The sequence below is a fragment of the Suricata suricatta genome, chromosome 4, assembly GCF_006229205.1.
Source record: "Suricata suricatta isolate VVHF042 chromosome 4, meerkat_22Aug2017_6uvM2_HiC, whole genome shotgun sequence".
Taxonomy (NCBI): domain Eukaryota; kingdom Metazoa; phylum Chordata; class Mammalia; order Carnivora; family Herpestidae; genus Suricata; species Suricata suricatta.
This window is the reverse complement of record NC_043703.1, coordinates 84853962-84865747: the sequence shown is the minus strand read 5'-3', so window position 1 is coordinate 84865747 and position 11786 is coordinate 84853962. Positions and strand designations below refer to the sequence as shown.

Genomic DNA, 11786 nt, shown 5'->3' with positions numbered 1-11786 from the left:
AGACTGTTTCCTTTTGTTAGGTGGAAAATTATATGAACATTGAAATATGAATAGAAGGATGTATTTGGACAAAGGATGGAGAAAATTATTGATAGATTGGTATTAGTTCCAAATCCAAATATATATATATATAGAATTATCCTGCGGTGTGATATTGGAGCAGAACCCTTAAAATTTCTCCTTTATTAGCTGGTCTAATGTTAATCTTTCTTAGTAGAAGTTGCTGATGGAGTAGTGTGCTTTCTGCTCTTCTTGTTCCGTGGTATGTGGCAGACAGAAGCGTGTGTAATACCTCGTGGTGCCCCAGCCAGTTTTAGTGCCACCCCTGCATGCAGCAAATCCCACTGACATCCAGCTGACTTCCAGGTGAGCCTCCCAGGTGCCCTAGCCATTTCCACGGACACCCTGGCTGGTCACTTCCCAGTGAGTTTCATCAGTGTCTCAACCAAGGGCAATAGGTTAGCACAAGATATAAAGACATCCAAATTTATTATAAGGAGAAGTAAAGCTGTCTGTATTCATAAACCACATGGTCATCTATATCGAAAGTACTAAAGATCTATAAGAAATCTACTAGGACTAAAAGTTTAATGGGGTTGCAAAATACAAGGTCAGTGTACAAATAGGAATTTTATTTACATATCCTAGCAGGGAATAATTAGATACTAGAGTTTAAGAAGAAAACCATTATGAAAACATTAAATATGAAATACGGATAAAGTTTACTAAAGCATGTGTAGAGAGAAATCCTCTTTGGGATTGAATTCCTACACTTCTTAGTGGGCACACCAAGATGAAAAAATTCTAACCATTCTTTTTTTTTTAATTTTAAAACATGTTTTATTTATTTTTGAGAGAGAGAATGAGCAGGGGAGGGACAGAGAGAGAGGGAGACAGAGGATCTGAAGCACTTCCCATGCTGACAGCATCAAGCCTGATGTGGGGCTTGAACTCACAAATCATGAGATTATGACCTCAGCCAAGGTCAGACACCCAACCATCATTGTGTGTGCCACCATCATTTCATTTGTGTCGTCTTCTCAGGGCTGATTATATAGCTGGTAACCTTGAAAGATGAGATAATGTCCTTTCACTTGTCAAAGGTAAAGCTTACTTTCTGCTTACAAACAAGCTTTGTGTTCCTGAATTGTGATTAAAAAACACCACCTGTATAGAATCCACATAGGTCTGCCGCATCACTGGCATAAACATGCTGGTGTTTTTGCTATTTGTTGTGTCATGAGTAATAAAGTTTTTTGTCTCTGATGCAGAGGTCTCATGTCTTCTGTTGGCATCTATGAAATGATAATAGGCTAACGTAATTTCTAAAGGACAGAAGAGCAAATGTAATACCCAACAAAGACCTATACACTGAGAGATTTAAAAAAAATGGACAGAGTAAATGGAGAGATATACCATGATCATGAACTGGAAGACTGAATATTGTTAAGATACTATTCTCATTTATAGTATACTACATTGAAATACAACCACTTGTCATTAGAATGGCTACAGATGAAAAGAGTTGGAGGGATATGGAATAAGAATTCTAGTGGGAATATGAAATGCCACATCTGTTTTGGAAAGGAGATTGGAAATTTCTTTAAAATGTTAAACAGTTAAACATACACCTACCATGTATACTTCAATTATACTCTGAGATATTTACACAGTATATATGAGAGCTTATATCCAAATGAGTTTTGTACACAGATGTTCATACAAACTTTATTTGTAGTAGCCACAAACTGGAAACAGTCTATCCATCAAAAGGTGAAATTGCTAAACAAATTGTGGTAAATCCATACAGTAGAGTTCTACTTATCAATAGGGAGGGGAAGGGGGAAAGAGAGCTGGGAAGAGTGAGGGACACAAATCATGAGAGACTTGAATACTGAAAACGAACTGTGGACTGAAGGGGGAGGGGGAGGGAGGGAAGGGGTGATGGTCATGGTGGGGGGCACTTTAGTGAGAAGCACTGGGTGTTTTATGGAAACCAATTTGACAATAAACTATTATAAAAACAAAAGAAAATGCAAAATAGAACAATTGTGGCACTCAGAAGGAAATTTGGAACATTGAATGTATATATCATTGAATGCATATATAGTTCTTCATATATTTCTTCTGCCCCACTCTGTCTTCTACTGCTGGACTCCAGTGATACATACATTAGACCATTTATTACTGCCCATCAGCTTTTGAATGGTGTGTTATGCTTATTTTTTTCTCTTTTTTCTTTTTGCATTTCAACTTGGGTCTCTGTTGATCTATCTTTAAGTTCACTGTTCCTTTCCTTGGCTGTGTTTAGTTTGCTGATGAATTTGATAAAGGCAGTCTTCATATACTGTTTTGATGTCTTGACTTTGCACTTAACTGTTTCTTCTAGTTTACATATTTCTACTGAATATGTATATCAAGTCTTAAATGTCTACCTTTTCCATTATAATCTTTAACATATTTATCAGTTATTTTCATTCCATATTATGATGGTTTCTACATCTAGGTTATTGCCTGCGCTTGGTTGTGATGATTTTTTGTGTCTTCAGGCTTTGTTTTGTCTTTTAAAACAACATTATTGAAAGACAATTCACATATACCATTCACCTATTTAACACATACAATTCAAGAGTTTTTAAATACTCCTGGGGTAGTGCAACCATCACCACAATCAATGTTAGATTAGAGATGCCTGTGTGACTCAGTTGGTTAAGAGGTTAGCCACCAGTTAAGAGCTGACTTCAGCTCATGTCATGATCTCACCAGCTTGTGGGACAAGCTCCACACTGACAGAATGGAGCCTGCTTAGGATTCTCTCTCTCCTCTCTGCCCCTCCCTTGCTCATGCTTTCTCTCTCAAAATAAATAACTAAATTTAAAAACTTAAAAATTACTTTTAGACTATTTTAGTCACCCCGAAAAGATAACCTGTGCATCTTAGACGTCACCCTGCCCCAGTGGATGGTAATCCACCACGATGGATGGTTCTAATTTCTCCATGTCCTCACCAACACTTACTATATAACGGTAGTCATGTGGATTTACATTTTCCTGATGGTGTATACTATTGAGCATCTTTTTATGTGCCTCTTTGCAATTTGCATATCGTCTTCGGAGAAATATCTGTTCAGATACTTTGTCCATTTTTAAATTGGGTTGTCTTTTTATTATTGAATTGTAAAAGTTCCTTATATGTTCTATGTAAATCTACTATCAGATATGTGGATTATTAATATTTACCTATTCTGCAGATTATTTTTTCACTTTCTTCATAGTATTCTTTGATGAACAATAGTTTTTAATTTTGAGGATGTCCAGTCTATTTTTTTTTCTCTTGTTGCTTGTGATTTTGTTGTGATAATCCAAATTGACATTGCCTATCCATGGTCATGAATATTTATGTCCATTTTTTTCTAAGAACTTTACAGTTTAACTCTTCAATTTAGGCCTATTTGAACCATAGTGAATTAAATTTTTGTTTATTTTGTAAGGAAGGGAGGGAGGGAGCCAGCCATGTCTCGAATTCAAGAATTCTTGCTGTTTGTATCAAATTTTTAGTAGATTTTTGATTAAATATTTCTACATTGGTATATGTAATTGTCCTTGAAGACAATTTCCTCAGATTTTAAAGGGTTGAGTGTTTTAAAGAGCTTTTACAGTTATATTTGTGTTATTGGGGAATGGGTCCATGAAGCTCCTCAAGCAGTCACTTTGGAAGTGGAGCTCAGGCTGTTTTCTTCTTGCTTTTCCCATGTTCTGTAATATTTTTGTTAAAAGCTTGGCATGTTGTATAGGACACTAGTTGGTGAGGTAAGTGTAAATATAAATGTAAAAGGAAATGTAAATGTGTGTGTGTGTGTGTGTGTACACATACACATTTTGCTTATGTACTGGGAGCAGAGCACAACTTTCCTTCTGCTGACCCTTCAGTGTGAGGGTGTGTGTGAATCTAGTCAGGAGGTGGACCTAGCTGGAAGTTTGTTGTCGCCCACTTACCCTCGGTGATTACCCTGCCGTTACCCTCAGTGCACCAAAGGCTTCATGTGTCTTGAGCGCAGGGGTTCTCAGCTGGTGGTGTTTTGCTTCCCGGGGGACATTTGGGACTGCCTGGGAGTGCTACTAGCATCTGGTGAGTAGAGACCAGAGGTGCTGCTGACATCTCACAGCTCCCGGGATGGCACCCACAACGAGGATGATCCAGCACATGATGTCAATAGTGCCGAAGTTAGGAAACACTGCTCTACCACTACCTGTGTTCCAGAGTTTGCTAGAGGGTTTTCCATTATATCTGCTCTCCCCTTGGCCGGCTTTGCTCTATCCCCAGAGAGCATCTTTCTCTTGCAGTTCCCACCGTTACTTCTACTTTGACACATGTTCGCATACTGGTGGCTGGCGGGAAGGGGAGCGTTCTCTGATGTTCTGACTGTGTCTTAGCCAGGCACTGTGAACCTGAGGCTTGGGGAGTGGCCTTCACAAGTGTCTGCATTTCCATTCAGCTGTAGTTCTAGGCCTGGTGCCACATAGTCTAGTTCCTCATTTAGGGGAAGAGATTTCTTTAATAGACTCTATTTTTCATATGAGTTTTAGGTTAATTGAAAAACTAACTGGAGCGTAAAGAGTCCCTATATATCCCCCCATCCACACACCTACAGTCTGCCCTATCACAAGTATCCTGTGCCACAGTTTGTATTTGTTATAAACAATGAATTTGCATCAACCCATCATTGTCACACAAAGTCCATGGTTTACATTTTGTGTTTTACAGTCTGCAGGTTTGGACAAAGGCGTGTATCCAGCATTATAGTATACAGAATATCCTATGTTGGGAGCTATTTGAACTTACTGATAGAGTGAAAATTCCTGGTGAGGGTACGGCAAATTTCCACGGTCTCTTGCTCCCAGACAGCTCCCAAAATCTACCCTCTTGAAACTTTTCATTTCTGCTTGGGCACCAAACCTCAGATTGCTTTGCTGATTAGTGTCAGGAGTGGCCTGTCCCCCTGCCCTGTCCCTGAGGCGTGATTGCACCTGGTCAGGGAAGATGAGTAAACCAGATACACCCTAATGCAACACGTAATTTTCCCCTAAGCAGTTAACTGATAACCGACTACCTTCTGGGCCCGAATGCCTTTGTAAAAGTCACTACTGCAATAAAATATATCAATCTTCTTTGGGATTGTGTGAGCAGGCACTATGTCTCCTGAGAACCTCTTTTTCTGGGAGCTTTCCCTTAGAGTTATAAACAGCCTAATGACCCTTACTCATAAAAAGCTGACTTTTACTAAACAATAATATTTGCCTCTTGGTTAAAGGTCACTTTCTTAAGGGTAGACCTGAGGTTTTGTAAAAATACCTATGACAACGTGAGTCCCTGTAGCTAAGTTTTTTATGACAATCATTACTGCTAGAATTGTAACTTCAGCTGAACCCATGTCCTGGAAAATTGTAAAACATATCTATGAGAAATCATTTATTGCTCTTTCTGGTCCTTGTACCTTTTACCTTAAATAAAGCTTGAGAACCAGACAGGGCAGGGATGCCTGCCAGAATGGTAGAGACGCCTGCCAGGTGGGCAGGGCTGCCCGTCTGGTGACCAGAACGAAACTCAAGGCTCTCTCACTCTCTCGCCGACACCGTCCTCCTTCAGGGGAACCCTGGACCTGCTGGAGCTGCACTCTGGCAGTCCTAACTGCTCTATCAATCCTGCACACTTCACTTATTCCTGCTTCTGTCTTGGGGTAAAGTTTCTTCTTTGCTTCCTTCCATCCTTCCTTCCTTTTAACCTCTTTTTTTTCCTTGAAAAAAAAATAACAAACAACCTTTTGTTTTCCTCAGCTACAAACGTTTTCTCTAATGCCCTAAAGTGACAATTTTGTTGCTCTTCTCCATGCAGATCAAAGCTTTTGTTCCACTGGAGAGACAGTAGAGTTTGGCAGTAGCAACTTTTTTTTTTTAATTTTTTAAACATTTATTTATTTTTGAGAGACGGAGACAGATCATGAGCAGGGCAGGGGCAGAGAGAGAGGGACACACAGAATCGGAAGCAGGCTCCAGGCTCTAAGCTGTCAGCACAGAGCCAGATGCGGGGCTTAAACCCACGAACTGTGAGATCATGACCTGAGCCGAAGTCGGGTGCTCAACCGACTGAGCCACCCAGTGCCCCAGTAGCAACTTTTCTGATGCCTCAGGCAACACTTAGGTAGGAGAGGTTGGAGATTCTCCCTAGTCTTTGGGAATACTTGGAAGATTTTGTTGACACAAACAAGTTGATACAAACCCCCTGTGTATCTGTCTATGGGTAGATCTTCATGCTAGCCACACTTGGCCTACGTCAATTCATAAGAAATTTGTAACTAAATATTCTTAGGAGCTTCTTAGAGGCACTTGTCTCTCCCCAGAGATACAAATTGGTTGGTTGTTTACCCGAGATCTCAATTCTCTCAGGGGTTCAAGAAAAGTCATTCATTTAAAGTTTGTCTAACCTTTTGTGGGTGGTGGAATGTTCCTTCCAGTTTCTATACTTCCAAGATGAAAATGAATCTTACTCCTTTTTTTCCCTTTACATTGCTATAATTCTTTGATAACTGCTAGTGAACTGAAATCTGCAAAGAGCATCTAACTCCTGGCTTTAGTCTTATGTTCTGGGGTAACCTGTTAGGGTCCCACCCTTGTGACCTCATTTTATCCTAATTACCTCCTAACAGGCACTGTGTCCAAAGAGAGTCCCAATGGAGATCAGGGGTCCAACATATGAATTTTGGAGGACACGCACACTGGCATAATAAACCCTGCCATGAAGAGATGCCTCCGTTTCCTTACTGACAAAATGGGGGAAATCATAGCACTTATTGCAGTGGGTTATTGTGAAGGTTAAATGCGTTAATAGGCACAAAGCACTTAGAAGAGTGCTTAGAACAAAGCGAGCACTATGTAAGTGCTGGGTGTTATTGTCACTGTTGTCATTTTTGTTATTCAGCCATTGTGTTGAGAATCCCGGTATGTCCTGATTTTCAAGTACCCCATACTGCCTATGAAATTAAATGTACTGAACTTAAGGGACTTGGCTGAGCAGAACATGAAAAGTCCATGCAGCCCTCTGTGCAGAAACCACTAGCCCCTTCAAAGTCCTGCAGACAGCAGCCTCTCCCTGGACAGCGTCTGACTGTATTTTCACACCAATGCAACACCAGCTATTTTCTCCTCTTCGAGACTTGGTAGCACGCAGGCCACATGGGTGTGCCTCCCCACCCTGCACTCTCTTTCTTCTGGATTGGGTTGTCTTTTCTGTGGGGCACACACACAGGACTGGCTTGCAGACGCTGAGCCCATTTGAGCCTCTTGCTTTGGGAAAGTCATCCAAAGTGGGAATTAAAAGGCCATCTTCATCTTTACTGATAAAGAAGACTAGTGGCCAAGGTATGCAAGGACAAGGCGACATGCCCCAGAGCCAAGAGTAAACATGTCTTCCTCTGTATTAAGATTCAAGTCATGGCACACAGGATTCATGGAAGGCACTTCCATAACTGACAGACAGAAGAGGGGAAACCTTTCATTCACATGTTTCTGCCATGTACCCTCAAGAAAGAACAAAGGGATGAGTAAATTTGCAGTAGCAGTTCTTTAAGATGTGCATTTGTATAATAGATACATTCTGATAAGTTATATCCATTTGATTTCTAGCTTTACAAATAAAAATAAATTCCCCTTTGGTCCCCTGATTTGTTTTTGAAATGTTTTATTATGTTTTGATTGCAGTTGAAGGCAGGTTTTTAACAAATAAGTTCTAAGATTTTTACCTCTTTCAGGAGAGGATGCTCTCAAGTTCACTAATAGAGTTCCTTATAGAGCTCTATGAAGCCAAATAGTGAACTCTCTTTCAAAGTAAAGGATGTTATTATAATATAGTCCCATTTGTGTGAGTTACTTATGTAAGTAGCTCTAAATTTAATGGAATAATAACTGCCTAAATTATTGAGGTGAATGAGGCAATGGATGTTGCTGCAGTGGTGTTCAGTGTGGGCTATTCATCAGGGCATCGGTACTTTGGTGGAACCATCTTCATAAAGGCTGATCAACATCAAATACTGTTGTAAAAGTAGCAAATCTGCAAATCTGTGTTATATAAAAATTCCAACAGCTGACCATAGTGGGCCAGAGAATGCAAATTTTACCTGTGGCCAGCAGATGGCAGTGTTCAACCCAATTCAACTCCATAGGATTGCTTATTTCGTTAATTTAGTTAAGTTTTTCCTGAGCACTTCCCTCAAGCTGGTAGGGGTGTAGCAATAAACAAAAACAGAACCACTAATCATGTCCAGAGAGTTTATTTGTTGTTCCATATGTGTAAGATGAGAAGGCCTGTGAATAAAGCTTAAAACTACAGGACATGGTGCTGTTGTCATGTTGGTGGGCGGGAGAGTGATCAGGAGGAACACACACAAGAACCAAGAACCGAGATAAAAATAGAACATAAAAAGGTCAGTAGAGTCACAGAGGCAGATGGCAATGTTTCACTGGCAGTAACAATCTGTTTCAATGATGATCATAGGGAAGCAGTTGATGTTTCGGGTCATCACTCTGCTGTCTTATGTTTAGGACTGTGGGACCACAGTCCCTGACCTGTAACCCTTAGGGCCAGATGTGTTTAGAAGTCAGGATTTGGGGGTTTTGGAAAAGTAATATGTTATATTACCTAATACCCCCAGTGTAAGCTGGGGAACCCTGTAAGCAAACACATTCGTACTTCTACAATAAAGTACATGACAGATTCACACTATAATTTATATCCTTAGGCCAGTTAGGTCTGTTTTACCAGAAGTTTTTGGTTTTCAGAGATTTTGGAAGGACGGATAACTATGTAGATCTATATTATTCCATGACAAAAAATAATTCAACCCCAAATCTCTAGAAAACCGTTCCAGTTTTCTAGAAAATGGATTCTCAGTCTATAGAAGCTTGTGACAGTTTCATTTATATGCAGGCATACTTTGTTTTATTGAAATATACTTTACTGTGCTTTAAGGACACGGCAATTTTTTACAAATCAGTGCTTTGTGGCAACCCTACAAAGATCTACTAGCACCATTTTTTTCAATAATATTTGCTCACTACATGTCTGTGTCAGATTTGGTAATTCTCACAATATTTCAAACTTTTTCTTTATGCAATCTTATGACAAAACTTTGATGGATGAGGAGCTGCTTATTATGGGCGAGCTAAGAAAGTGTTTTTTTCCAGATGAATCTATTCCTGGTGAAGATACCGTGAAGATGGTTGAAATGACAACAAAGGACTTAACATATCACATAGAATTAATTGATAGAGCAACACCGCAGTTTGAGAAGTGGACTCCAGTTCTGACAGGAGTCCCCCCTTACAATACTACCAAATAACACCCCCACTACAGAGAAATCGTTGGGAGAGGAAGACTCAATCCACGTGGCAAACTATTGTTGTCTTGTTTTAAGAAACTGCTTTCAACACCCATCGCCCTGATCAGTCAGCAGCCATCAACATGGAGACAAGACTCACAATATGTCTGAAGTAGGCCCATATTTCTTTACAAATTTGTTTAGCATTTTTAAGTCCTGAATATTGTCACTCTCGAATTTTTTAAGGTAAAGCAAACCAGAATTAATTTTGTTTTGAGAATGCTTACTTTGTTTAGATACTTTGAGATAATTAAGGATATTGCAATATCAGGATTGGAAGTTATTATGACCTTAGAAAAAAAGAATGTTTGCTCATTTTCACTCACAAATTAAACATAGCTTGGGATTTCTGCTAAGTTTCAATATATTTACCAAATTAAGAAAACACAGTTAACTAAGAAAATAAAAAAGACACTGGATCAAAATAGTGGATCAAAGTCTTCCATTGTTTAGTCATCCAGCCTTTGGTTGTCAAGTTCTATTTAACTTGTAAAAAACAAGGAAACTTACCACCCTAACTTGGAGTGCTAATGATATCCATATACTCTAAATTTTAGAGGATTGATTTTTAGACTTTTTATTATTAAAAAAATTAAAAATATTTTTGTCAATTTCTGTAAGTGATGAAAGACTCTAAAAGTAAAGTTATTTCCAGGAAGTCAGGAGGATCTCCAAATGAAATTATGATAGTAGAAATGATCAGGATGAGGGGTAAAGGCAGGGATGACCAAATAGTTCATGGAGCTTTCAGAATGGAACAATAAAACCAGATCAGCTTTCTTAGCTGGGCCGGTCACACCAGGCCTTCTAATATCTAATTTCACCAAGTGTCTATGTTTGTTTGCTTCATTGTTTATTCTTTCTGTTGTTCTCAAAAGTACTTGAAGCAGCTTATATAAACATATATAAAGTAACATGTTAAACAAGTGTGTGTTGTAGAGAAAGTCGAGGCACACAGGAAGGAAACTAAGGCAGGCAGGTTGGGGAGGGCGTGGGAAGCTGGACATCACCTTTGTGCCTTAGTCTCTGAGCTTTCCAGGTACCAGGTGGAGAGAGAAGTACTCGTAGGATCATAAGAATATAAGCTCTCTGAAGGCAGAGAGCGTATCTTATCCACTGCCATTCTTCTGGGACACAGTGGCCTGCCTTGAAACAGGCATGTGATAAATATTTACCTAAGGAATACAATTTATAGTGTCTCTAAGATTAAAAATAACAGTGGTGGTCTGTGGAAACACAGCTTCTTTTAGTATTCAGAAATGTCCTCCTGGTCTTCATAAGAAGGCACTGTAGATGCAGGGACCAACATTCTTGGAAACATTTTGAAGAATAATGAGGTATATTTTGGGGGGGGCTTTCATTTATTTGTTTATTCATTATTAATTGGTTCATTGGGCAAACATGCCTTGACCAGAGTTTTCCCAAGACCCAGGGATCCAAAAAGTGTCTACAGAAGAGCAAGAGTGTAATAAAACGAATATGGGAAGGCGTTCTGGGTTGTATGACATTTCCTGGAGGAGCCTGCTGGTGCTCAACGCCCACAGGAACACGTAACACAGAGTAGGCACTTGCTACGTCCTTGCTGAGTGGATTCATGAAGAGTTCATCAGACAGATGGAAGAGAAGAGAGTTCTAATCAGACGGGAGCAGTAGAGGCAAGGATTTGAGAAAAGGCTGCAGGTGGCCTAGGGGAGAGAATGATGTGAATGGGTGGGGGGAGGGCTGGGCGCACTTGCTGAGAGGTTAGTCTGTTGAAACTAAACCCAAGTGGTATCTGGAAGGCTAGCACAGGGAATTTTATCTTATGATTCTTAAAAAAAATTTTCATCAAAAAATGATCTTCAGCTAAAGGCAGGATAGGAGACAAACCTAATGTGTGTGATACACCCACTCATTTGACATGTCCTCTTACCTCTGAAGCATTGTTCCTATTTTCCATATGGGAAGCCAAAGCCCAGAGATTTGAATGAGTTTCCTAAGAACAAATCATATTCTATGAAAGGCAATTCCCACTCTTCTTAATTCAACGAAATCCTCATTCTAAAAGGCTGCCGGTTGGGGAGAGCTGGTGCCCGCAGCTCCTGTTCTCGTGCCCAGGTTCTGCCCTCAGCCACCTCGCCTCCTCATTCAGCCTTGCCGGCACAGAGAACATTGAACATTGTAACAAAGCTGTGGGGTAACATTTCGGGTATAAACATAGAAATATAACCTACTAATTACTGAGATTTGCCTTTAGCAATGAGACTCCATGCAGACCTCTCTTGGCTTACCTCCTGCCATCTTCAGGAGACCTAGATTATCTTTGACCACCAAGAAGACTTCCAGATGCTAAGATTCCTGCTCAAGAGAGTGGAAG

At 39.9% G+C, this 11786-nt stretch overlaps 1 protein-coding gene across 1 annotated transcript in view; it reads left to right on the top strand.

The window, feature by feature from the left end:
- Positions 1 to 9494: 9494 nt before the first annotated feature.
- The window catches only part of TMEM182 (transmembrane protein 182), a 63415-nt gene continuing 61123 nt past the window's right edge, over positions 9495 to 11786 (top strand). Inside the window, exon 1 of the mRNA XM_029937099.1 lies at positions 9495 to 9542. Coding sequence (XP_029792959.1) covers positions 9534 to 9542 — 9 coding nt within the window. The 5' untranslated portion in view covers positions 9495 to 9533. The remainder of the gene's footprint in view (positions 9543 to 11786) is intronic.